The sequence below is a fragment of the Balaenoptera borealis genome (assembly GCF_965194805.1).
Source record: "Balaenoptera borealis genome assembly, chromosome: 3".
In the NCBI taxonomy this organism is placed as follows: domain Eukaryota; kingdom Metazoa; phylum Chordata; class Mammalia; order Artiodactyla; family Balaenopteridae; genus Balaenoptera; species Balaenoptera borealis.
This window is the reverse complement of record NC_138866.1, coordinates 115,561,763-115,589,525: the sequence shown is the minus strand read 5'-3', so window position 1 is coordinate 115,589,525 and position 27,763 is coordinate 115,561,763. Positions and strand designations below refer to the sequence as shown.

Here is a 27,763-nt window from a genome sequence, read left to right as displayed (position 1 = left end):
TGCTCCTTAATAAGGATAGACATGAAGATGCTGAGGTTAATTTTTAAAGTTCTAAAACCAGTTTGAGCAACAGCAATGTAATAGGAATAAACCATATGACCATGTAAGGTGACTACTTGGAAAGGGCCAACACTCATTTGGATGTGTGTGTGTGTGTATATATGTGTGTGTGTATATATATACATATATGAATACTTGGTAAGATTTGTTACCTTGTACTCATTTCTTGTATACTCAGAGTTCTCAGATTTTCAAGACATGAAGTTATACTATCATTGTTTCATTTGGTGGACGTCATTAATCTGTTCAACTATAGAGTGAAGGAAAGAGAGTGTGGATGTTAATCAAACTCCCTTTCACAGTTTTGTGTGATTATGTCTGTTGTCTATATGCTGCTATTAATTAGGAAGGGGAGGGACTCAGCTCTCCACTGCCTCCACTCCACCCTCACCCAATATAGGCTATTGATTTGACTTACCTTCTGTAAATACAGTGTGTTTCTGGCCAATGAGAATGTGCACATTGATTCAGAAGGAGCCACTATGGTCTTTTGTGGCAGTAATGGGTGGGCTAGGCATTTGCACAATTCTGTACTGAACTGACAGGCAGTGACTGCTCACCAAAAGCTGTCACCTATCATCACACCCATCTGCAGATTATGAGTTTTGCACATTCTTTCATTTGGAAAAAGTAGCAAGAGGAGGGTCTCTCGTCTGAAAAAGCTGACAGCTTAACAACTACTAGAAAACGTTTAGAACAGCCTATCTGAAGTCCTTCTACAGGTGCTGCACCATTCACTCTGGTACATGTTGAACATGTCATTAGGGCCTACGGAAGAATTCTGTCCACGTAGCTTACCAGCAGAAGAAACTTGCCCACCATATATACAGTTAAGGTCTAAACTAGCTGGCCAGTGCCAACACTGGCCATTGGTTCTTATAGATTAAAGAACTAAGCAATGATAAAAGGAAGACTTTTTTAAAAAAAAAAGAGGGGGATGAGGTGAAAAATATGAACTTTTTCCACTTCAACACAAAGCCTCAAATTCTCAAGTCATCACCGTTCTATGGAGAGGCAAAGCTACAGCAGACTTGGGAATGTGCACTCATCTACTTGGCCCCCTCTCACAACTGGTAAAAGGTAATTAGGCTGGCTGATGATATTCATTTACTCTGTAAGAGACCTCCATCAAGAGAACAGAGAGAAAATTCAGCAGGGAGCCTCTCTGTACCAGCCTGCTTGGGAACAGGTGGCAATGCTTGAACTAGTGACCTCAACATTCTTGGAACTGCCTTTACTTATGTGCACTTTCCTGATATCCTGTGGAAGCTCAGTCTTACTTGTCAACTACATTCCTGCGAGGACTGTTTCTAAGGCATCTTGCAGGTCTGACCTCTTTTCAATCTGAGGGCAGAGAATGGTTCCCTGCTCTTGACCAGAGACGCGCAACAACCATTTCCTCTCCCACAGTGTCACCACTGGGCTGCTCCAGTGGCAAGCCAAGGATTCCTCCAATTCTGCACTAGTGAAAACTGGCAGCACTACTATAAGGCTGGCACCACAAGCAGTCATTTTAAGGCCCTGGGAGAGGGAGCTGCCTTCCATGTATGTCTCTGCCCTTTTAGGTTTAATGCAGCTGCAATGTTTATGTTCTCCACTATTTGTCTTGTGGCAAAATAGAAGAAAATATATAGCTAAGCCCTAGAACCTTTTTATCAAGTTCAATTAGGAGAAGGTAAAAAAGGAAAAGGGCTCTTAGCAGATATGGCTGAGGCTGTCAAAAGTCAAAATAAACACTGAACCCTTATGGGGAAGAGGGAGCACATACGCTATGAGTGAATATTTCAGAGACAGACGGACCTGGGGCCATTCTGTATCTTTTACCCTTACTGGTCTATTAATCTACTTGCATTTCCCCAGTTTTTATTGTCAAGGTATTATAAATTAGGAAACTTACAAAAGAGAGTATGTAATCTTCTCTGAAATGGCCTGCAGATATGTCACTGTACTAAATGTGTTTCAGATTTAATGAAGCTTTAATGTCCTTTTTAATTTTGCCTGTTTCTGTATCACCAGGGGTCGGGCAAGGCAATCAGCACTCAAGAGGGTGGTTTGGTTTAAAACTAGGAAAAAACTCATTTGCTTATGAGTTGCACTGTATTTTCTTAATTAAATTTACTGAGTAAAATGGTTTAAGTTCAGCCAACCAATGACCTTTGTATATAGATTTAGATTTATAAATAGGTTAAAGAAGAAAAAAAAAAGAATCACAACAAAGCAAACAGATTAGGGCTAAGCCAATGGAAGTCTTTGCCCTCTTTATCATCTTTACAAAAGAAGCGTTCAAATTTAGGCAGCTTAAGTCCAGTTCAAAAAAAGTATATTGAAAAATGTGGACGCACAGAAGCGCCAGCAATTCATCAAATGACTCTAACATCCTTTTCATTCCCAGCAGGGGAGCGGCTCACATTGTAAAAGATTTGGAAAAGCTTTATTTATTTTGGGGAAGTGGAAGTAGAGATGAGGGAGGGAGAGGATTCTATTTAATGTTAAATAAAAAAGTGCATTTTAATTCTAAATACATAAGATTCAGCAAAGTGCTAAATACTCTGTTCGTTGTGGGAGATTTACTATTCAAAAGGCAGAAAAAGAATGCTCTAAAAACATTTACCAGTTGGGAATACACTTAAATAACAGCAAACCACTAACCTCTCACTGTAAAACTAGGACTGCTCCTTAGTGTTATCTTATTGATCTTTGATTTGTCCAACCATAATCTATGAAATACTCTTGAGTTAGCAGTTTCTGAATATGCTGGATTTTATAATTTAAATAACCAATATATGTGTGGGTGTGATTATAACAATTGCCAAATACATAACAAATGCATGATAGAAACATTTGTATCTTAACAAAAAAGGTAGAATATATTTATTTACAAAGCAACAAAAATGGCTTCTGTTGACAATGAGAATAATTATTGTCATGAAGTCATAAATGATAAAGGGAAAACATACATTGTAACCAGAAAGCAAGTGCAGGACACAAACTCAGGATATGTTCTTGGTGATCAACTGACCAACTTAGAATATCAACAGTGTGGGAGTAGCTTTAAATTTACAGTTATACTGAAGAGCACTGGATTTTATAAATTCTTAATTTAGACATATTCTATGTTTCTCAGCAAAACTGCAAATTGAAAATAAGCATTTTCAATATAGCCAGTGATCTAGTTGAAGGAGGACTTTATAGTCTGAAATGTTCTAAAATTTGTTCTTAATTACCCTTGTGCACATTTTACACAATTAAATTTCCATTGAAGGATTTTGCATTTAGATTGTGCACTGCAGTTAAACCTTTATTTTATAGAAATGCAGTAGCCACTTTGGGACATTCAGACACAGGGAAACTTTAAAAAATCAGACTTAACTACTGGATTACATAAAATTCCCTAGGTGAGATTTCATCCCAAGACCAATTTACACAGTCCTAGAGAGAGAGTTTAAATCATCTGAAACTATGCTAGCGAAGGACCGTAATAAATACTAAATACCTCAAAATCTACCCTAAGATTTTACTTTTTCTTCCCGTGTATCAATTTCACTGTCCTCTTACTGTATGATTTAAAAAAATCCAAAGGATATAACAGCAATTTACCAGTGTTAAAGTGCTTCGGAGGTTAAATTGACAACAAAGAACACAGAAACACAAAGCATTTTGAAGTAGGGTTTCAATTAAATGTGGAGGATTTAGTAATGCAGTACCAAAAAAAAAAGAGTTACAAATTAATTTAATCTTCTGCCTATAGTTTGCAGCTGCACTCCGAAGTGTCTAGGGCTTAAGAACAAAGCCTTGAAAGGCCTCGGAGTGAGGAAAGCTTCAATTTTTAATGTATAACGCCATTAGCTGATAACTTGTGGAATGCGCAACCCCTGCGGAGGGGCATAAGTGCGAGTAACAGAGACGGATGAAGTGACATATTTGTTCATGTCTAGAACTATGAGGAAGAGGGTTATTACTAACACCATCAGGCCCAACAGAAATATGCCCTAATAACCTTTGGGACCCTCCACATTATCAGTTTTCACTACATCAAATATATTAAAATCAAAACCTAATTCACTTTAATTAAAGACAATTAGTTTGTTTTACTATTATTGTTTTAACTTCTGTGACATTATAATACATTGCAAATTAAAGATGGAATATTAAATATAACGAAAGCATCAAACTGTGTACACCTTCCCACCCATGCTTGGTGAAATCAGCTTATCACCGGTGTCTATTTAAGGAAATTCAAGAACAACCATCATTAAAAGTAGTGCAGAAACATTTAACCCTAAAAAGAATACAGTGGAACCATGCATATGTTTTCCCTATTCAATTTATACTTCTTTTCACATAATGCTTTCCTATAACTCCAAGGATTTCTTTAACACAAACAGAATTATGGCCCAATGGAGGCACAAGAAGCTTAATTAATTTGCCCAAGGTCATACTGTAGGTTGGTGGCAAAGCTTGTTAAATTACTGGTAACTCTGGGCTCTACAGATGTTTTGGCAATGGCAAAGGCCCCTGTCTGCAAAGGCCCCAGAGACTTCTAGTGCAGAGGGTGAATGAACCACGGCAAATAACTCACGACGCCTGTTCAAAAGGTGCCAAGTGCTCTGGAGAGCTCACAACATTTTCTTTGTGTAGAAAGAGCCTAAATGTGAGTTTCCCACCAGGAGTGCTTCTTAACAGGTCCCAATATTTTACAAAGAACTATTCATCCTCACCAGAGTCCATTAATAAAAAGTAAATTTATTTTAACTTAAAGATCCCAAGCTCAGTAGCACAAAGAAATAAATCAAACATTTATCCATCATTCAGAAGGTCCTGCATTCTACCCCACAGATTACTAATAATAATGGAGAAAAGACAGCATCACAAATAAATGTTTCTAATACAGTGGGTTTTTTTTTCTCTTTTTAAATTAGAAATGGGTTTCTTACAGTGGACACTTAAATGGGGCCAGGGCAACAGTAATTCACAAGTACAATATCCTAATGCTGTTCCTTTAATTGCTTTATTTGTTTTACTGTTAAAAATGATTGCTTGCTGTAGTCTAACCATGAATGCTGAAAAGCATGATACATTGAGGTCTCAACCTGGGCAAACTGTACCTAAACTTACACTTTATTGCAGCTTAGTTCACAATCTTCACCTAATATAGGGTTATATCCCAGCGCAGCAGGAGGATAAATCATCCTGGAATATTACTCTGGTAAAGTTTAGCTGTGACTGGAGCATATGTGCTTTCGAGCCACTGAAGCAAAGGCCCATAAAATACACTAATTACTGGAAGTTATGGTCACTGAGTGATTGATAGCGCTCTGCAAGGCAACTTCCTCATTTTCAGCTCTTCTGACGGGGCTCATCCGCCACATAGCAATTATTAATTCATGACCCACCCCTCAGGCATTAGTACCTTTACTTCTAATTCTCCTGCTACCAAACTACTGCTACAGCTGGACACTGTCTTTCTTCATTCTGATGGCTGGGTAAGGATGATAAAAAGTAGATTTCACGCTAAATGCTATTGTTTTGAATCTTTAAATGTTGCTTGGTCTTTCTAACCCTTCTGTCCTAAAAAACATAATTCTCCTTCCTCTCCCATAATGCTATTTCACTTGCATCATTTTCTATTTTCTCTTTAAAAAAGAATTTGTGTGTGTTTATGCATATATATGTATATGTATGCATATATGTGTATATATGTGTGTGCGTGTGTTTGTATATGTGTGTGTATATATCAATCTGTCTGTCTATACTGTATTAGATCAAAAACTCTGAATAATTTTTTAGTGGAACACTGTGGTTTAAATGCAATATATAACTTCAACTAGGCCATAGTAAATATGAGGCAGCTAACTGATTAAAAAAAAAAAAAAAGGCAACCCCCCCTAACCCTCCATTTAAATAGACCCACTTTTGCAGCTTTGAAGACATTCTAATTGTTTCAAGTTGATTTACATCAGTAGCTTCACTCAGAGCAATGCTAATTAAATAATATCTGGGTATATAACTGAATTTCTAAAAGTCACTTAGAAACAACTGCAAAGGTCTCTTTTGATGGTGTTCTGTGCCTTGAGAGGAAATTCAGTGAGAGGCTCTGAATTAAGGAGAGATAAAGTTCAGTCATGATGGATGAAAGCAGACATTTTACTTTTCTAATCGAAAAATAAATGGTCTTCAAATTTTGAACAACTCAAAATGCAATACTAAGGGTGGTTTTCCTAGGTGGAATCTGAGATAGTGTAACGGATGAATAGATGACTCCAAGCTACCTATCCTTTCAGTTTGTTTCAAATTATTCCTCCTCTTCTGTTGGGAGTTAGTCCCAGAAAACAATTTTGAGGACAAATTCCATACCCTCCCTGTTCATACCATTCACTGGGCAGTGTATCACATCCCACCTGGTAACTATCTTCCTGTAGCTCTAATGCCTGGTAAATTTCACTTGTTTAAGGGCAAACTCTAAGTCATAAACTTTCATACGCTCTCCATGACACCAGAAATAGTATTTTGCAGTAGGCTGACCATGAGCATTTGTTGATTATGATATATGCCCTGATGGTGATGTCTCCTAGAGCTTGGTCAACTTGGTGTTGCATGGCTTGGTTGCTTTACTATTAAAGCTACAACACTTTAGTAAACATAGTATACAAACTTTTCAGTATTAGGGGCTGATAGTTTTAACTGGCAAGGCCCTCTTACACATACTTCACTGCTTAGAATAATCACTTTCACATACTTCAGCATTATGATTAATTTAGATGGCTTATTTCTTGTTAAAGACTGAAGGGGTACAAGAAGGGAAAAGATTAGAGTTAACTGCCCCCAAATCCATCTCATGTGCTTAATGCAATAACCATTTCAATCTTCACAGTAAGAATTAAGAAATGACACTCTTTCAATATGTTTGTACAACGCTGACCTGTGTGCTCTAACAGTGGGTGGCTTTAATCCTGATAACAGCCCCTAGAGACCTAGCTTGGTGGGGTGTCCTCCATTTCTAAACTGCTCACTGGAGTCATGTAGCTACAGGTACCTGAGAAAACATCAGTGCTGGGGTATAGTCTATCGAGCGCAGTCTAAGCCACACTTGTATTTCCAGACATTTCAAAGTCAAGAGAGTCATAATCAGGTAATATGCTCACACTTCTGGCCTCTTTGTGTGTTGCTGCTCCTGAGAGAGGGGGGAGGGAAGAAAGGAAGGGAGAGGTATGGAGTGGCCATCCCCACACCAAGACTCCATGCATGCAGGTGAAGTCATCTTGGATTTCCCTTCTTAACCACCATCTGACTACACCCTCACCACCCACAGAATCCTGAGAAGAAAATAAATCGTTGTTACTTTAAGCTATTAATGTTGGGTAATTTATTAAGAGTAATAGATAACTGAAATGCTATCCTTGACACTGATGTCAGCCCTCCCACTCACCTGCCCAGTCCTATGCGCTTTTCCACTGCACTTTTACTTATCTTTCTCCCTTCTAGTCAAGGAGCTCCCGAGGGCAAAGTTTGTATCCCTACTGCCAACACAAGGCAGCACTACATAAATGTTTACTGATTAGATGGAACTCTCATCTACCTGCTTCCATTTTATTATAGCAGACATACTGGAGATTAGGTTAATTTTTGTGTTTCTTAAAAAAAAATAAACTAGGTCTTGGCTTCTGAAAAACAACAGCAATTGTACATTTCAAAATACAGTAAAGCTGAACCAACTATAGGGATAGTGTAGGTAGCAATCCTGTGAAAAGCAGTGTTGACTATGAGCAGAGTCACAATAAACCAGTCTTTCCCTTTATCTGATTTCCTGCTCATTTACAGTTACCATTTCTCTCTCCTTTTTTCAAACTACTGATCTACTTCTTTTCTACAGCATAGTGGAAGAAGCAGACTTTCATCCAGAGTCAGACACTTAACTGCGGCTCCCTGGTCTAGTCACCTAACCTTTCTGGAAAAGTCCTTTAATTTCTCTGGATCTCAGTTTCCTTATTTGCAAAATGGGAACTTTGATGCTTATAGGTCAAAGTTGGTGGAATAACCTTGGGTACCTTAAATTACTGATTTTTTGGTCATTTCCATCACAGTGGGGAGAAGCTTGAATGCGATAATGAATATCAAATGGCTCTGTAAAGTGTTATGTACACATAAAGTGTTGTCACCCTTCTAGAATGACACTGAGCAAGAAGATGTCAACAGCAAGGAATAGAGGAAAGCACACTCCACTTCACATCAGAGGTCCCAGCTGCCAGTCCTCGTCTGCACGGTCCCAGCTTATGCTGCACCTGTGGGCACAGTCCTTCCCTTCTCTGGACCCGAGCTTCCTCACTGGTAGGAGGAGGGATCTGATTTAACAAGTTCTAATGTCTCTCTTCTAGTTAAAAAACACTCTAGTCTCTAAATACAAGATAAGGAGTGCAAAAGATTTTTCTAATTAAATGCTAAAAAAATGTTAAAATTATTATTATTCGGTTCAGAACCAAAGTATGGAAAATAGTCTGTAGGATCTTTGAGAGGATTTTTAAAGCCAATTTCAGGTCACTGGATTTGAGTATTGATAGAACCCTATGAGCAGTGGTTTTTATTGCTCAGTATCTCAAAGGTAGCAGCAGCGGTTCCTCAAATTATCACACTCAGAATTTTAGAGTTGACAGATGTCACTAGAACACTGGCCCCTTTTATCTTTTAGATCTCAACTCAAAAGTTAACCCGACACCACTCAGTTACTCCTATCATACGGTGCTGTTTATTTCTGTCTAAAAAGTTATTATTGTCAAGCACCCTTCTTTATAATGTAGGCTCCATTAAAGCAGGGATTTTGTCACTTTCATTCCTAGCAATGCCCCCAGTGACTAGCACAGTGCCTGCCACATAATGGGCACTCAACAAAAATCTGCCAAGTGACTAAATGAATAAATGACTGCATCTTGTCTAACCTTATACCTGTCTCTTCTACAAAGTATTTCTTTAAAAAAAAAAGAAACCTGAGACAAGTATTCAGTCACTACTTAAATGCCCCTAGGGATGGGGGCATTTTTTTACCTCTAGAAGGATGACAGCGTTGTTGGGTAGGAAGGGTGCAGGGATCGATCCATTAGAAAACTCTTCTTCATACTGAATAGAAAACCATGGGCTTTTTGTTTTCGTTTTCTCGTTAGCTTCAGAAAGTTCAGCCCGCCAGTCATAAAGTAGCAGCTTGCCTCTCCACTGACAATCCTTCAAACACTGGAATATGGGTTGTCAAATGCCTGCTTTGTCTTTCTTCTCTTTATTTCTTTATTCTTCATATCAAGACTTTGTTGATTTAATGTTTCTTTTCTTTTTTTGTAAAGTCCAAATTTTGTGTGTTTGTGTGTATACACGATTTGGACATGTGCTCTTGGAAAAACTTTAAAATCAGTCTGAAATCCATCAAAATAATAAAATGCTTAGCTGGGACTGCTAGCACCTGTTCCATCTTGTCTTGTCAATCTCATGGTTGTTCAGGATAGCTCTGAGCACAAAGCAAGCTCAACAATGCCTCATTCAGTGGGAAACACTTCACTTTGTCTGCCAGTTTCACATTCACTACAATCACTGACAACCTTGGAAAATGCACATTTAGGCATGGTAATCTGAGACAGCTGGATCCCTTCACAGACCTTGCAAAAGGCTGAACTAGTCGATCCATCATCTGCCAAAGGTCATTTTAACAGCTCCTTTTTGCAATAAGTTATATAAAATTTTAGACAAAAAATGACAATAGAAAAAAATCAAGTTAAGACAGAATTACAGAAAGGGGAGTGTGAACAGAGGAATGAGTGACAGGAACTGTTACATGCTCTTTTCCTCAATATTCTTCAATGGAAGGGAAGGAGGCCCACGACAAGGATTCCAGAACCACACTTCTACCCACTTTCCTATACAATCTTCCGCTGAAATTTCCTTTGTCTTTGGACCCTTCAGCTTTAATTCTTCTGCCATCTGATGGTTTTCAGCAGAAACTTCTGATCAACAGGTAAGATATTTCACTAGATGGAGCAGCAGATAACATATTATAATAAGATTCAATGTCCACTCGTGTTCTTGACAATAATTATAAAAAGGAAGAGGAGAAAAAAATCAATATTTGAGTGGTGCACACCAAATGCCAAGTTTTTATGGTCGAGAGAAGCTGACAGCAGCTGCTTAGAGGGCATCCAGAGCCATCCGTCACCCCTCAGACCAGGTTCATAATCACCAGGGGCTAGAAAGGCAAACAAAGCTGCAGCTGTAGACCCACTAGAGACAGTTGTGTCTCTGGAAACTTTTTTTTTTTGTAGGGAGAGCGGGGAATAGGTTCTTCTGTATATTTAGAAGCAGGAACCAAGTCTAGGTAATGCTCCATAATTCTTTTCACCTGGTAAACATCCAATACCTAGATGTTATTTCAAAGAGAAGCTTACTTCTCAAAGTAATTTAATGGGGTTGTTACTGTTAGATGAAAGTATTTATTAAAAAGCCTAGAATACTGAAATTGCCTTCTCTCAAAAAAATAAGTGTTTCCTATTATTGTTTATCATCTGCCTCCTTCATTACATTGTAGGTTCAACAAGGAAAGGGAACATACCTATTTTATTTACCAATGTGTCCCCAGCACCTAGTAAAGTATTTGGCACATAAAAAGTGTTCAATAAATATTTGAGGAATGACTTCTAATGTTATCTTTGCTCCACAGATGAGAGGCTGACACTTAGAGTGGCAAAATGACTTGGCCAAGATAACACTGATTTTAAGTGGTGGCGTCAACATTTCTGGTTAACGCAAAATGTGAGCTCTTTAACAGTTCAAGGATTAGGATGACAGCCTTAATATCTGAAAATATATCATAGAAAGAAAATGACATACTCTTCACCACACTTCTCCAGAAACTTCTGTCAAAGGTACTGGGCTGGGTGATCCATGTCACTTTTTTTTTTTTTTAATTTAATTTTTATTTTTGGCTGCGTTGGGTCTTTGTTGCTGTGCACGGGCTTTCTCTAGTTGTAGTGAGCGGGGGCTACTCTTCATTGCAGCACATGGGCTTCTCATTGCAATGGCTTCTCTTGTTGCGGAGCACGGGCTCTAGGCACATGGGCTTCAGTAGTTGTGGCACACGGGCTCAGTAGTTGTGGCTCGTGGGCTCTAGAGCACAGGCTCAGTAGTTATGGCACACGGGCTTAGCTGCTCCGCGGCATGTGGGATCTTCCCAGACCAGGGCTCGAACCCGTGTCTCCTGCATTGGTAGGCGGATTCTTAACCACTGCACCACCAGGGAAGTCCCATGTCACTTTTTCAATACTTTTATTTTCATTTTACACAGCTCACTATACTTATGTGTTTGCTTGTAAATGTAGAAAATCACACTGCATTTTCTTGATGTCTAATGAGTCTTATCTGATATCCATTAAACAGTAATGTATAAAGGTAAAATCAAAAACATTAGATGTGTTAATAGCTTTTCACAGTTCCATAAGACAAGGTAGTTATATCTAACTATTTGTACATTTTACCCTAAATTTTCCTTGGGACAATTCTATTACAGATGTCTACAGAGAATTCAATAATTTTCTATTCTCCTACAAAAACTCACTTTCTCTGGGCAAAAGCACTGACATACGTCATTTAGAAAAGTTAGGGATTTTTTTTTTTCTTCTGTAGAAATACTAAGAAGAAGGCCATCTGAAATGACATACAAATATTTCTCTCATGTTATAAAATTAAAATTGAAACATTTCTATTGATGATTTCCTCCCCTTTGTTTTCTCTGTTCTTTCTTCCTGAAACTTCTGTTTTTTACGTTAGACTTCCTCACCTGGTTCTCTAATTTTTTTTTTTTTTTTTTGGCTGCGGTGGGTCTTTGTTGCTGCGCGCGGGCTTTCTCTAGTTGAGGTGAGTGTGGGCCACTTTTTGTTGCGGTGCACGGGCTTCTCATTGTGGTGGCTGCTCTTCATGTTGCGGAGCACGGGCTCCAGGCGCGTGGGCTTCAGTAGTTGTGGTGCATGGGCTTATTAGTTGCTTGGTGGCATGTGGGATCTTCCTGGACCAGGGATCAAACCCGTATCCCCTGCATTGGCAGGCGGATTCATAACCACTGCGCCACCTGGGAAGTCCCTGGTTCTCTAATTTTTAATTCTCTATTTGTTGTTGTCATCTGAAAGTTCCTTTGTTACAGCAGCCTGTTCTTGTTTCCTAGATGCAACATTTTCTCCTATCCCTCTGAGAATATTATAGTTCATTTGAATTTTTCTCCCCTGCATAGTGTCCAAGCCCTCCAAATTGCTTTCTTTTTCAGTTATTTTAGGTCTCTGTTCTTCCCTTAAAAGCCTTCCTCAAATGTTTTGCTAAGAGTAAGGCACTACAAATCTGACTAGTAACTCTGTGCTTGTGAGTGGAGCGTGTAGGCTGAGGTAACGCGATCTAGCTGGACTGTTTCCCTGGAAAACTCCCAATGCCTGGATCTTTAAGGCCTCTTGGACACATTTCCCTAAAGAAAGTCTCCTCCAGTATCCTTCCTGAAAAGTAATCTTGGCTGCTAGTGTCCCAGGAACAGGGTGTGGTAAGACAGCTGGGAGTCTCCACATTTAGAATCTAAACTTTCACTTAATGCCTCTGTGCTCAGTAATGGGACCCAGCCTTCTACACTGCCAGGTATCACTTATTTTATTCTCAGAGAAACTCCTCTACTCAGTCTTGTGTTAGGGCTGGGGAGGGGTGACTGTCTGCTCATGCTGAGTTAGGCAAAGAAGCTGTGGGTGGAACAGCTCAACTGTTTCTCAGACATCTTTAAGACAATTCTCTTCTCTGGCCCCACCTCTACTCCTAAGTTCCAGATACCTGGGACCACCAATTCCTGAGCCTTCTGGGTAGTTTAAAGGAAATCAGGTGCTTCTTTCTTCCTCTACTGCTGGCTTAGGATTTCAACACTCACGGTTCTGCTAAGTCGTGTACTGTTGTCCATCTGCTTTCCCACATTCAAAATTTGATTGCTGTTGTCTCCTTTCGTTTTTTAACAAAATTTTTTAAATTTTTTGGCCACACCATGCGGCATGTGGGATCCTAGCTCCCTGATCACAGATCGAATCTGTGCCCCCTGCATTGGAAGCGCAGAGTCTTAACCACTGGACCGCCAGGGAAGTCCCTCTTTTCCCTTTCTTTATGGTAATAAGCCTTAAAAAAAAAAAAAATCCCTTCACGGTAATTTTTAGTGGAGTTTGAGGTGAGAGTGGAAGATAACGCATGCATTCCATGCTTTAACCAAATTAGTAGGCTTTTTGAACCATATGTAAACATTTCAAAAAGTAATTCCTCTGAAAGAGAGGGGATATGGCTTAATTTTCTCATTGTGCCCTTTCCAGAAGCTCTGAAACAGAGCTCCCATCTAAAGGCCCCGAGAGATTAAGTGATTTATCCAACGATCTATAGTGTATGCTGGCTGAAGTGGAATTTGAATCTAGGTCTGATACTCTGGCAAACAGAAAACTCCTCTTCACATGCAAAACATTTGTGATCTATTCAGCAAATGTTTGTGAGCACTTATGGTAAAGGCTTTGTCAAACTTGAACTCTGATCTTTATTGTCAGAAACTGCTTTAAAACCATTACAGAAGTATGAAAAAATTGAGCCCCAAAGATTTCTTGAGTACTCACTAGGGCAGTGAAATTGTGCTAGAGAGTGTAGGAGATTATGAGAGAATCAGATTTAAATCCTGTCATAAGGAACTATGACATAGCTATAAATTAATATAATACAAAGTGGAAAACGCACATGCCACAAGGAAGATGTAGATGAAGGTCAGAAGGAGAAATTACTTTCAGCTGGAGAGATCAGAGCTGGTGTTATAAAGGATGTGTATTTAAATTGTATCTTGGGGAGAAGAAGAAAATGATATTCCATGTAGAGTGAACAGCATAGTATTCCTTGAATATTTTTAACTTGGTAAAGGTAATTTTGAAGCTCACAAGAATAACTCTGTCAAAACAACAGAACCCATCAAATCTTTAGAAGATGGTGCTACTTCGATGACAATGACCTTGTGTGACTCTCTGAATGTGTTCTTCACCTATCTAGACACATTTTTCTAAGCCATGGACCTTGCTTTCATCATTTAACACATCATTCAAACGACTTCAGTAAAACAGTGATCACGCTGAAGAGGGGTCTCAGAGGACTAGATGACACTCCAATTAACCAAGCGCATCGAGCCAGATTGTTCTATGCTTTGGACTCAAGAGACTGGTGGAGAGAGGAGGCAAACAAAGGCAGAAAGGGCGAGGACCCAAGTGAAAAGAGCAAAATGCATGCGCTAAAGACAGGGCTTTCAGTCTGACTCCTGTGGAAAAAGCCTGTCAGATTATTCACCACCGACCTTAATAAGGTTTACAATAGCCCGCCAAAGAGAATCACAAACCAGAACATGTACTTGGAGAGCTCATACTCAGTGAGAACAAGAACACTGCAAGACTGACCTGGTGCCTTTTTAGATGTGTGTGCGTCCTCCTGAGCGCTGCAAACACAAGGCTAGAGGAGGGCGTGTGCTGACTTCTTTTTTGACCCAATTAGGACCAACTTAAAAATCCAGCTTTTCCAAATATGACTGCTTACTTCCCTCCCACAGATTTGTGTTGTGACTTGAATGACGCAAGAATATGAATGGATTAACTAATTAGTAAGAAGCAACAGTGGGACTTTCTCCTCAAGCCATTCGTTCTATGGGAGAAGAGAGAAGCAATGCACAGCCTGTGAAATTAAGAAATTCTGCCCTAAGATGTTTTAGGTACTCCTTACACCTAGAAATTAAAATCATCAAACTTAGTAAGACAAGCCCTTACTATGGACACACTCATTTTCATTTTAACGTTTAGCCCTGAAGTCTTGAATAGCAGCAGCCAGGGTGAATAGTCCTAAAAATCACCCAGTCCACTGAATCAGCGCGAGCTTTCTCCAAGAGTCAAACAAATATTCTGGCGCAAGATTAATCTTCCCAGTTTGTCGTAGCTCAGAAATTTTGTACTCTTGTTAGTGGTTTTCGCTTCTTTTTTCTTCTCTTCTTTTTTGCCTTTTCACACTGATTCTTGTCATGAAGGCTCAAGGAAGAAGTGCAATTAATTCCACGTGGGTTTTGACCTTTACTTCATTCTATAACTAATCCACATGAGGAGAACTACAACACATTTAAGGATCTGAAAACCATAAACAAAAAACACAGAAAGGGGCCAAAATCTTTACATCTAGTAAAACTGCTGTGCTCTAGTCAAGTTGAATAGTCTCATTTTTTTCCCTTCTTAAGGGTATTTCCATCTTTATGTAACTTCTCCCAACTCCAAATGCTATATACAGCTGACAAAATCCTGGAAAAGAAGCACTTTATGCAGAATTGAGAGAAGATGCGGGCAGTTCTGTCCCTGGATAAGGAGATAGTCTGATATTAAAGATTCTTTGCTTAAGGCACAAATGTACCTGTGACTTTTTTAATGGCACATTTTAGCTGCACACCACATCATCTTTTATGAAAGAGTGTGGCGAGAGGCCTTGTTATGAGTCCCCAAGGGGACTGTGACAGCACATTAACAAGGGAAGGGGCAGTACGAAGAAGGCAAGCAAGGGTGAACCTTGTATTTTAAGAGTTTAAAGCAAGGAAGGCAGCCTTCTAACTCTTGCATCACCAAACCTCAGGGATTTTATGGAATTTATGGAATTTGGTGGGGGGAGTGCTAGGTAGAGGTAGAAGGGATAGAAAACTCTGGTTCCCATTTCAGGAAACTTCCTTTGCTCGGTTTCCTATATTTTTATCCCATTTGTTTTTTTACCACCCAGTACCCTAGGGGAATAAACTGATTGACTCAAAACACTTTGAGGAAGGTATCCGCACAAATAGGTAGACCTTGCATACCTAGACATTTGCTCTCTCCTGAAGGGTTTACAAAGATCCACCTTAGAGTGTGCTGGGGGGTGGGAGGGGCTCCTCCATCTTTTCTTTCTTTCTCCCAGGGGCAACTCCCTTCAAGACAACCCAGCTCAACCGTCAACTCCTTTGAGAAACCTGCCGCCCTCCCAACCTTTGTGGCTGAGAGTACTTCGTAAACATCTTTACTAACAACGCTATCACACTGCTCTGGGCTTTAGGTGTCTGTCTTCTCTATCAGAGGCAGTCTTTTCTCAGCTTTGTGTGCTCCACTCTCCAAGGCTTAGCACGTAGTAAGTGCTTAAATAATAATTACTGAATGAATGAAAGTTTCTACTCTTTGGAGTGTGCATCTAGAAAGGGAACATTTCACTTTTAAAAGTGAGGATAAACAGAAGAGAAGCAATTCTTCTTTGAAGATGGTGACTATGTTTCAGAACACAGTTTGTTACTCAGAAATTTAAAATGCTATTGAGATTCACACTTCTCTCAATCTACAGTGATTTTAAACGGATTTACCACATCTATTCCAAGAACACTGTGGTGAAAACAAAGAAGAAACTGGCTCTTCAGTGCTTTTTTGGACCAACTTCCCACTCTCTTCAGGTAATGGTCTCATCACATCTGCTCTTAAAAAAAAAGAACCTTGGGGTTCTCTTCATTATTGAATCACACACAATTTCTTATCTATGGGCTCAAAACCTCCGACTCCCATTCCCTATCACATATTTTTTGTTACCTTGTACCCCAAATGAATCTGGTATATAACACGTTCCGGGGCCTTACTCTCCTGTCTAAAGACCTACTCCACCACCTGTGTTTGGTCATCTGTTCTCACCTGCCTGTCTGGTGGAGCATAAGCTCCCAGAATACAGAGACTACCATCACATAGTTCCTTTCAAAAGCGTTTAGTTAAGCATCACACACAAAGAGGTGCTCAACAACCCTTTCTGATGATCATAATCAGACTGCACTTTACATCCTCTAAGGCTGTCTCCTCCTCCTTCTGATCTAACATCTGGCTCCTCACCAACCATTTTAAAATGCAGTGAGCAGGGAAACACCTAACCCTTCTTGGTCCTCACTCCTGACCAGTGGTCCTTCTCTACTCTCCACTTTACTACATGAGCCAACACGCTCCTTCTGGCATTCAGGTGTCTCACACTCAATGATGACACTTTTTCACACTGTTCCTTACACCTTAATCCTCCTCAGTCTTACAGTGTCAATGAGTCTGTTTTCTCCAGTCTTCTGAAGACCGTTCAATAGTTTACCTCCAGGATAAATGAACACGATCAACAAAACCCAAATACATCAATGGCAATCTCGCTCCCTAAATGACAGAGTCTCTTTTTATTACTCTTTGTATCCCTAGCACCCAGCAAAATACTGGCAGACATATATGTCAATACGCAACATAAATATGTGCTATTTATTAAGCATCTATCTATCTATCCATCTACTCATATACCTACCTACCTACCTATCTTAACTGATCTCCCTGTTTCCATGACTGCCCCTCTATATTCTGTGCTCCACAGAGCACCCCATCCTCTTCTGAAAATATAACTCAGATCATTTACTCTCAGAGTAACATCTAAAGTCCCTACCATGGCCTACAAGGCTGCATATGATCTGGCCCCCGGCTACCTCTCTGACTGTATTTTTTCCCATTTTTCCCTTTCTAACTCCACTCTAGTCACCTGGGTCTCTCTGCTTTCCTTAAACATGCCAAACACACTCGAGCTTAGCACCTTTGTATCTGCTGTTGCCTGATGGCCCCCTCACCATTCCAGTCTCTGCTCAAAGCCTGTTTTATCAGAAAGGACTACTCCACTTCATTTTTTCCCTTAGGACTTACCACCGCCTGACAAATTATATATTTAGTTTTCCTTCTGTTTTTTGTACTTAATGCCCCACCCCTCACCAAATGCAACTCCATTAGTATCAAGAATGGAGTGTCCGTCATTACTATATCCCCACTGCCTATCTAGTAGATATAGCAGGAGCTCAATACATGGATGAAGAAACAAATGTGGAAGGAAGGAATGGTGAATATGTATGCGTGCTCTAAATCTTAAATCTATTAGCTACACTGTCTGACAGTATTGCTATGCCTCTGCATATTGTTAAGTCACACAATTCTAGAGTTGTTGCAGAAAGCTGAAGAAAGACAAGAACAGACTGCTTAGAGTCACAGAATGTTAGTCTGGAAAGGGGCTTAGAGATCACTATTTTACAGATGAAGAAACTGAGACCCACAGTGAGGGACAGTGGCTTGCACAGGGCCACCTAGAAAAGCAGTAGCAAAGCTGGACCTGCAATCCAGGTCTTTCATTCCCAGTCTACGAGTCTTATCTTTACACCACGTTAACTTCTCAAATGTTCTACACTTTATCTGGTCTTTTACCAAATACATTCAATGACGATGATTTAAAATATGCAAAAGGAAATTATATAATAGCAAGAGCTGAGCTCCACAGATCAAAAGTACTAGTTTTCTCTGAAACAGGCTAATTGGACAAGCCCTTCAGGATTCTGTTGGGAAACTTAGTTCTGAGCATCTGTCCACCAGTATTGCTAACCTGTCAGCTGATGCATACATACTGTATTTCCTCTTAGATTCTCTTTCATGAAGAAGCAGAAGAATATGGTTTAATAAACATTGAATACTTTATTTTTGCTTTCTTTCTATAGTGCAAGTGAATTGAGTCTGAAGATATCTCCTTAGAAATTCAACTGCATTCATGCATTACAAAAGTCACAGAAAAAGTATTTGACCAAAAGAAAAAAAGTTGATGAAATTGTGACTGCAACTCATCCATGATCTTGTTTAAGGAGTTCTTTCTACTTTTTAAAGAGTCCTCCTTTATCTGAATCAATGCACATAAGATACAATTCTTGAAGCACTGGTGAATATCCAGACTTTATACTACTGTAATTCACCCTGAGCCAGATGTCCTTCTAATATAAATCCTATGCATTTCCTTATAGATCAAAGATCATTGTACAGAAATCTTAGCACAGACCTCTAGTGGAGCTACATGTAGCATACCAAGATAAAGTCCACTCTAAATACAGCTATAAAGAGTAAAGACATTAAAATTGTGCTAAATGCATACACCTAACCTCCTCCAAATCATATCACACCCTGTCACCCAACACATGATATGATCCTACTGGAACAAGGTGTTTTTTTTTTTTTTCTTTCTAAACAAACATATAGAAGTTATACATCCAAATGAGTAGGGCTGTACTTGTTAATAAAGTAATCACCTCTGGAAGTTATATATGCATTCCAACAAGGCTACTATCACACATAATTTTTCTGGAATTTCTCTTTCAAAACACAGGTTCTCCACATTTAGTGTGCATAAGGATCACACTGGGAACATGTTAATAATGCTGATTCTTAGAAATGTGAATTGAATTGGTTTTAGATGGAGTCTAGGAACTTGTATTTTTAAGAAGCACTCCAGATAAGTTTTACACAGGTGATCTGTGAGAAATAACACTTTAGAATAGTCAGCTCACAAGCCATGCAAGGGTATCAAAATAAGGACTATTGAGTTAAACTCTGTTTACATAACACACTGGAGGTTTCATTTTTTTTCAAAATCTTCATTCTTCCTGATAGAACATATTAGTACAGATATACACAGAAGCATCTATTTCCAAACAACATACCTCCATAAAAGAGATTCCTAAGCTCCAGACATCAGAATGGATTCCATATTGCTCCCCTGAAATTCTTTCAGGCTGTAAGAAAACAGAAGGGAGCTTGTGAGTTCATGTAAGCTACTCCAGGAAACACATACGCTAACGTGAGCTCAGTTAAGGCAGAGAGCCATCAATATCTGCACAGCACATTATGAAAAGAAAAACAATTTTATATGTATGTGTTTTATATAGATAATACATAGAAACTGTATAGGTAATATAGGTATATTAGATATAATCTCATTGAATCCTCACAAAGACCCTGTGAGGGAAACTTTGTTATAAAGAAAATGAAGGCTCATATTAGTGAAATAATTTAGGCAAGTCTTAAACTAGTAAATGAGCTGAGACTTCAACTCAGACCAAATCCAGTGAGTGGTCTTAGCTGTGGAGTGACAAATTACAGCACAGTATATAATATTATCACTTATTTGCATTTTGAGAGATGGGTCTGAATCACTAGGAATTGTTATTTTAAATTTTTTATTTGGAAATAATATTAAACTTATAGGAATGTTGAAAGATTAAGACTAGTACAAAGAACATCCATATTTCCTTTGCCCAGATTCACCTACTACTCAACATTTCATCCCATTTATCAGGGTTTCTTTTTGATATAAACCAAGGAACAGTTCAAATGGTCCATTTGGGACTCTTGGTCCTCCATTCAAGATATGTAGAAAATACTTGGTCTAACAATTACCTGCACACTCTCTACTTCAGCAGGAATAATTGCATACTGAAGTGGGTGCTGCCTGGTCTCTCTATCCCTCCAGGATTTGGCATTCAGAAACATACTTCACAGAAGTCTTTTGAACGAACACAGGAACAAATGAACAAGAGAAACTGAGGTTTTGCTGAGATGGAATGGTTGCTCAAGGTTACACAGCTAGTCATGGCAGGGCTAGGATCATGACCCACACCCCTTGGCCCCCAGTGCAGTATTCTCTTCTTTGCACCATCCCTGGACTTCTTGGAAGCCACCACAGCCATCATCCTTCAAAAGTTTCCATGAGGGCCCTTACAAGTAACTGGGGTCAGGGTCAGCCTGGTCCACTGCAGACAGAAGAAATGGACATCCACCACTCACCAGCAGGGGATATACCATGAGTGTAGAAGATGTGCGCCAGATACTCTCAGGTGAGTTGGCACAGTACTACATCTTGGGGAGTCGGCTTAGTTGGGACCCAGAACTTTGTAACCTACTTCCCACTCCCACCTGCGAGGCTATCTCAATGTATTTAATGCCTTCTTCCCCACTTTTCATAAAATTACATAAAGCCCTACCCTGAGGTAGCAGACTGGATTGTCTTATTTCCCTTCCTTTATTTCTTTAATTTGTAAAACCCCTTTCCTACCAAGAATAATTCTTCCCAAGTGTCATGTGACCGTTTCTCCCAGCTGCTAACAGATATGGTCATTCCAATCCCCTAATACTTTTTCTTTTATCTTCTAACCCCCCATACCATCACTTTTCAAGGTCCTTGCTCATACCTTAATGAACCCATTATCCATTTCTAGTTAGATCAATACATAATAGGATGCGTTCATATGCAACTGGCCAGCCAGTTACAGGAATAATGCCATCGTCATAATATCAACAACGACATCATCACTCTGTGCATTTATTGAAGAATTTCCATGTGCCAGGCACTGTTCTAAGTGCTTTTCATGCATATTTCACTTCAGACTCATAAACACCCATACTAGACTGGTACTATTATCATCCGCATTTAACAGATAAGGAATATGAGGCACAGAGAGATTTAATTTGTACCCCCTAGAAAAGGATAATAATAGCTATCATTTAATGATCACCTAGTTTGTCCCAGACACTGGGCTAGATACTTCACGTCCTCTACACTTCATAACAATCTTACAAATATTATTATTTTAAATTTATTTTATTTATTTATTTTTGGCTGTGTTGGGTCTTTGTTGCTGTGCACGGGCTTTCTCTAGTTGCAGCGAGTGGGGGCTACTCTTCGTTGCGGGGCGTGGGCTTCTCATTGCGGTGGCTTCTCTTGTTGCAGAGCACGGACTCTAGGCGTGCGGGCTTCAGTAGTTGTGGCTCGCGGGCTCTAGAGCACAGGCTTAGTAGTTGTGGCACACAGGCTTAGTTGCTCCGCGGCATGTGGGATCTTCCCAGACCAGGGATTGAACCCGTGACCCATGCATTGGCAGGCAGATTCTTAACCACTGCACTACCAGGGAAGTCCTCTTACAAATATTATTGCCCTAATTTTACAGATGTAAAAACTGAGGCTTAGTAAGATTAGATGACTTGCCAAAGTCTAGAGCTACGGCATTAAGTGTATTATTTAGGTACACAGCCAGGATTCAAATCCAGGTACGTCTAACTGCAAAATCAGGGTTCTTTCCTGTGTGGCAAACTGCCCCCAGAACTAGAAGTCAGAAGAGCCACACACTAGTCTCGATCTGTCAGTATTTCTCAAAATGCAGCCTTGGACTCGTCATTAGAGAACTGTCTGAGGTGCTTATTGCAAATGAACTTCCAGTATCAGAATCTCTGGGGGTGGCTCTGGGGATCTTCATTTTAAAAAGTAATTTCTCTGGGTGAATCTTTGGTAAACTCAGCTCTAGTCACTAAACACATCAATGTTTCCTGCAGACGCGATGATCTACCTTCCTCTTCTCTGCTTAGTGAATGTTTCTCCTATGGGCCCTGTCAACGGCCACCATTTTTTGGTGAAAACTTCCTCCACTCCTCAGGCAGAATTATAAATTCCTGCCTCTGTACTTCTTTAAAATGTCATTCATATCTTTCATATTAATTTATCGCACTGTGTTGTAATCATCCATTTGCTAGTCTGTTTCTCCTAAGAGGCAAAGAGAGTATCTTACTCATCTTGTACCCAATACCATGCCTGGCACATAGCTGGTGTGCCATCAATGCATGCTGACTGAAGAGATGCAATACATGTTTACTGCACATTTGGTTTTAAGCATGAACTAATCATTAAGTTCCCTGGAGTGTTCTATTAATGTAACTTCCCTGCATATTATTGTTGTTCATGTCCATCAAGAACTTCTAGGGACTTCCCTGGTGGCTCAGTGGTTAAGAATCCACCTGTCAATGCAGGGGACATGGGTTCAATCCCTGGTCCGGGAAGATTCCACATGCCGCGGAGCAACTAAGCCCGTGCGCCACAACTACTGAGCCTGCACGCTAGAGCCCGCGTGCCACAACTACTGAGCCCACAAGCCGCATCTACTGAAGCCTGCGTGCTCTAGAGCCTGTGTTCCGTGACAAGAGAACCACCGTAATGAGAAGCCTGCGCAATGCAGTGAAGAGTAGCCCCGCTTGCTGCAACTAGAGAAAGCCAGCATGCAGCAACGAAGACACAATGCAGCCAAAAAATAAGAACTTAAAAAAACAGTTTAAAAACAATGTCTTAAAAAAAAAAAAAGAACTTCTAGCAAACATGAAAATCCTAAAATCCTCTAGAATTGTTAAAGAAATGACCAAATGTTGCCTTCCTCCTTCTGTCCTCTCTCCCTTTCACTAACTGACAGTCATCAATATACAGCACTTCATCTAGAAGTGCAGGACCAACAATAAGGTTAAATATAATCATCACATTTGCCCACTGAACTACTAAAACAAATGTAAACTGTAATGTGAAAATAAAGCACAGAAAAATTTAATTTAAAAAGAAAAATTAGCAAAAATCATAATGGTCACACACATCAGAAGGCAAATAGGAGAACTCCTTAAGGACGAGAGTCTAACAACTTCTCATTAGAGAAATTATTCTTACAGTAAGCTAACAGAATGAGATTACTGTTGTGATGCAGTGCTCAAGCACGAATGCTGAGTGAAAGGTGGGCAGCCAGCTCTACAGGTGTATCCTCAAGAATTCATAGGGACCGGGAAACATGTCCAGGTTGCTGAAACTGACACAGGTACAAGATAAGTCCCAATACATTCTGAATGTATAGAGTCAGGACCTGATGGCTAAGGCTGCACAATTCAAATCTGTTCTCACACTTGAGGCCAAAGTGGCCTGCTCTGTCCTCTCCCCTCTAAAACCAAACCAAACTAAACCAAACCAAACCAAACCAAACCAATGGCCAGGTATGACACTACCGAGAGAAGATCTGTGATGAACATTTTTCCGTTAAAAAGCAAAAGCTGAGTTACTTTCTGACATGACATTTGTCACTAGTGTGGAAAGTTTAATGAATGGAAAACCATGACTCTTGTCTAAAGCACCTGTAGTAGAGTTAAAGTGTAGGGGAAAAACCCTGGTCTGTTCTTAATGAGAACAGTAAGGAGTGGTGATGATATAAAAAGCAGAGGATTCTTTTCTTTTTTTTTTTTTTTAAATTTATTTATTTATTTATGGCTGTGTTAGGTCTTCATTTCTGTGTGAGGGCTTTCTCTAGTTGCGGCAAGCGGGGGCCACTCCTCATCGCGGTGCACGGGCCTCTCACTATCGCGGCCTCTCTTGTTGCGGAGCACAGGCTCCAGACGCGCAGGCTCAGTAATTGTGGCTCACGGGCCCAGCCGCTCCGCGGCATGTGGGATCTTCCCAGACCAGGGCTCGAACCCGTGTCCCCTGCATTGGCAGGCAGATTCTCAACCACTGCGCCACCAGGGAAGCCCAAGCAGAGGATTCTAAAAGGGCAGTGGCTCTAAGATGGCATGCACACTCCACCCCTCCACTTACCGCTGTGACTGGGCATTTACCCAGGACCCATATTTAGTTAACTCATTCCAGAATTGTCTCTATTTATAACACAGTACCCTAGGGTTTACTTGTCAAAAGCAGGACGATACCAAGGTACATCCCTTACCTCTTCCCATAAAGGAACTTCTGCTCAGTGTTAGGCTACTCAGAAAATTAACAAAGTATGCACAAATACTTTAGGTTAGTATGTAATCAAAAAGTATATATCATAAACAATGGGGATTTTTTAAAAAAGCCGGCAAGATCACTGTGTGGGTAGTAGAGTACACTGGTTAAACAAGGATTCTGGAGTCACACTGCTCTAACTCAATCTATTTTCCAGTTCACTAATTCTCTCTTCTGCTCCATTCAATATGCTACCAAATAGTGAGTTTTTCATTTTTATCTAGTAGTTTTGTTTGGGACTTTCTCAAATCAAGTATGTCACTTCAAAAATTTTTGATCTAAAGTCTGCTTGCAACTGTTGTTCCTTCATGTTGCTCTGTTTCCTTGTGTGACTAGTTTTCTTTGGCTGCTTGTTAGTTTTTGTTCTTCAAAAAAATTTTTGGAAAGGTTCTCTGAGGCCTAAAGTGGATGTGCCCACCTCAAACAATATTCTCAGCATGAAGCTCCTTTTCTAACTCAAGTCACATATACAAACATCCAGGGTGCAAATCTGTGCCAGAGTTAAGTCTATGGCCACAACTTTCTCCCTTTTCCTTTTTCTCCTGCTGCTCTGCTTGGCTCTGAGAAGCCTTCTCTTTTGTTCCCTGGGATGGGGGAGGAAGAGCAGCTTTAACTCTGGTTTGCTTTTATACTGGGGCGGGGGCCTCTTCAGGTTTCCAGCATAATATGGGGAAGATCTTCTCCAAGACCCTCTGCCTTAAGGGAGCCCCCATATCATTCACAGCTGTAGTAGTACAGGCAAATGTCCTCAGGAATAAGTAGCTTTGGTGCTCTGACATTCTGCTTTCCCTTCTGTTTCAGGTTTCCATCTGAAAACCGTCCTGGGAGTTCCCTGTTGTCGTTTTAGCTCTTCAGTGCACTTGAGACGGTTTTTAAAGTATTTTAATTAGAATTTTTCAACAGAAGAGTTGATCCAAATAATCTAATGTGCTACTACCAGAAACTAGAAGCTGGTGTCCTAATTAAATCTTGACTGTCACTACTTGCCAGCTGAGAATCTGGACTAAAATGACTTCACCTTTGGTTTCTTCATCTGTAAAATGAAGACAATAATAACAATATGTATGCTTAATGGAGTTGTCTAAAGATTAAATAAATCCATGTAATATGCTCAATTCAGTAGATGCCACATGGGGATGCTCAGTAAATGTTGGCCTCCTTCCAATCATTACCATCACCAGTACGATCACTGCATGAGCATGGCCAACTGAGTTGTATCACGTAATCTGTATAGGTTATAATCTGGGTAAAGGTAATTTCTAAAACAGGAATAGTCCAGGTAGAAAAGAATGTTCAGGAGATAAGAATAGTTATTTAGATTGACTTTCTGATACCAAAGGACAAGTATCTGCATAAGATTTCTTAATTTCAAAACTTCAGGTATTCATAACAATAATGTCAAACTTTTATATTTGATTTTTAAAAATTGTAATAGGACTTCCCTGGCGGTCCAGTGGCTGGGACTCCGTGCACTGCAGGGGGGCGTGGGTTCAATCCCTGGTTGGGGAGCTAGGATCTCTCATGCCGCATGGTGCAGCCAAAAAAAAAAATATATATATATAATACATCACAATGACTGAATAGTGGGTTAAAGTTTCAGGGACTTCTATCTTTATTATTAATTTTTTTAATAGCTTCTTTTTTTATATAAATTTATTTATTTTATTTACTTATTTATTTTTGGCTGTGTTGGGTCTTTGTTGCTGCGCACGGGCTTTCTCTAGTTGCGGCGAGTGGGGGCTACTCTTTATTGCGGTGTGCGGGCTTCTCATTGCAGTGGCTTCTTTTGTTTCAGAGCATGGGCTCTAGGCGTGCGGGCTTCAGTAGTTGTGGCACTCGGGCTCAGCAGTTGTGGCTCGTGGGCTCTAGAATGCAGGCTCAGTAGTTATGGCACACGGGCTTAGTTGCTCCGTGGCATGTGGGATCTTCCCAGACCAGGACTCAAACCTGTGTCCCCTGAATTGGCAGGCGGATTCATAACCACTGCACCACCAGGTAAGTCCCCTTCTATCTTTAAAATAGAGTAAAAGTTCTAGTAATCAGAATTTCCAAGAAATGATTTAATTTAATATAAGCCACCAAAGCCTTTGGACCCCTTTTGTAATCCTTCTGGATGAAATCCTTTTAAAATATAGTTGAAAATATTTCTTGCTTTGGATTAAAATGTCCATTAAACCTAATTACCTGCCCCTAAGATGTAACGTGTCCTTGAACATGCCACTTCAGTTTTTGGGTCTCAGTATCCTCATTGGTCAATGAGGAAGTGGGACCAGATGACTTTCCAAGTCTCCTACAAGACCCACTGCTTAACGTGTCCCTAAATTGTTACTGTTTTTTTGTTTGTTTTCATGACCTAACGATGTTAGAAAAGCCTCCCTATCTTTATCCTAATTACCATTTTCTTATACCTTACATTTCAGATTGTAGGAGAAGTAAGACTGTTCACACATGCAGGGCTATTTCTTGGATTTATTTTCTTTTCAATATTTGAGCAGTCTAGTTGGTTATATTTGAGTCATCTGGGGGTCTTCTATACTTTATCACGCAAGTAAGATACAAAAAAGTTAAATGCTCTGCTTATAATTAGTGAACAAGTCATTTTTGGAATGCAACTTTCATGAACTGATTCATTCATTTAGCACCATGTGAAGGACTGGATATAGAGAATGAGTAGAATAAACCCTGCCCTGTGAAAGTCCTAATCTAGATTTGGAGAGACACATAAATAATTTGGATAGAGTGAGAGGTACAGCAGTTAAAAGTTCAGTCTCTGGAGGCTGATTATGTAGGTTTCACTCCTCACTCTGCCACTTATTAGCTGTATGAACCTGGGTAAGTCACTTAACTTCTCTATCCCTTGGTGCCTTCATCTGTAAAAGGACAATACTATTACCTACCTCATAGGGTTGTTGTGAGGATTTAAAGAGATAATACATGTAAAGGTTTAAAAGAGTGACTGGCACACAGTTCTAATTAAGTGTTGGCTATTATTATCATTGTTACTATCACTGTACAGAAACAGGTATGAATATAAAGTGAGAGAAATGGATATAAAACGAGGGCATTACATCAGATGACCTCAAATTGTATATTCTCACAATCTATTACTGTCCTCTACCTCAGCAGTCCCCAACCTTTTTGGCACCAGGGACCGGTTTCGTGGAAGACAATTTTTCCACGGACAGGGGTGGGATGGGATGGTTCAGGC

The 27,763-nt window shown here is 39.9% G+C and overlaps 1 protein-coding gene across 6 annotated transcripts in view; it reads right to left on the bottom strand.

Annotated features, from left to right (window-relative positions):
* Nucleotides 1-27,763, bottom strand: part of MAP2K5 (mitogen-activated protein kinase kinase 5) — a 263,618-nt gene that overhangs the window by 80,839 nt on the left and 155,016 nt on the right. For all 6 annotated transcript variants that reach the window (XM_082383386.1, XM_082383387.1, XM_082383388.1 and 3 more), the window contains one exon: nucleotides 19,643-19,714. In XM_082383386.1, the coding sequence (XP_082239512.1) occupies nucleotides 19,643-19,714 (72 nt within the window). The remainder of the gene's footprint in view (nucleotides 1-19,642; nucleotides 19,715-27,763) is intronic.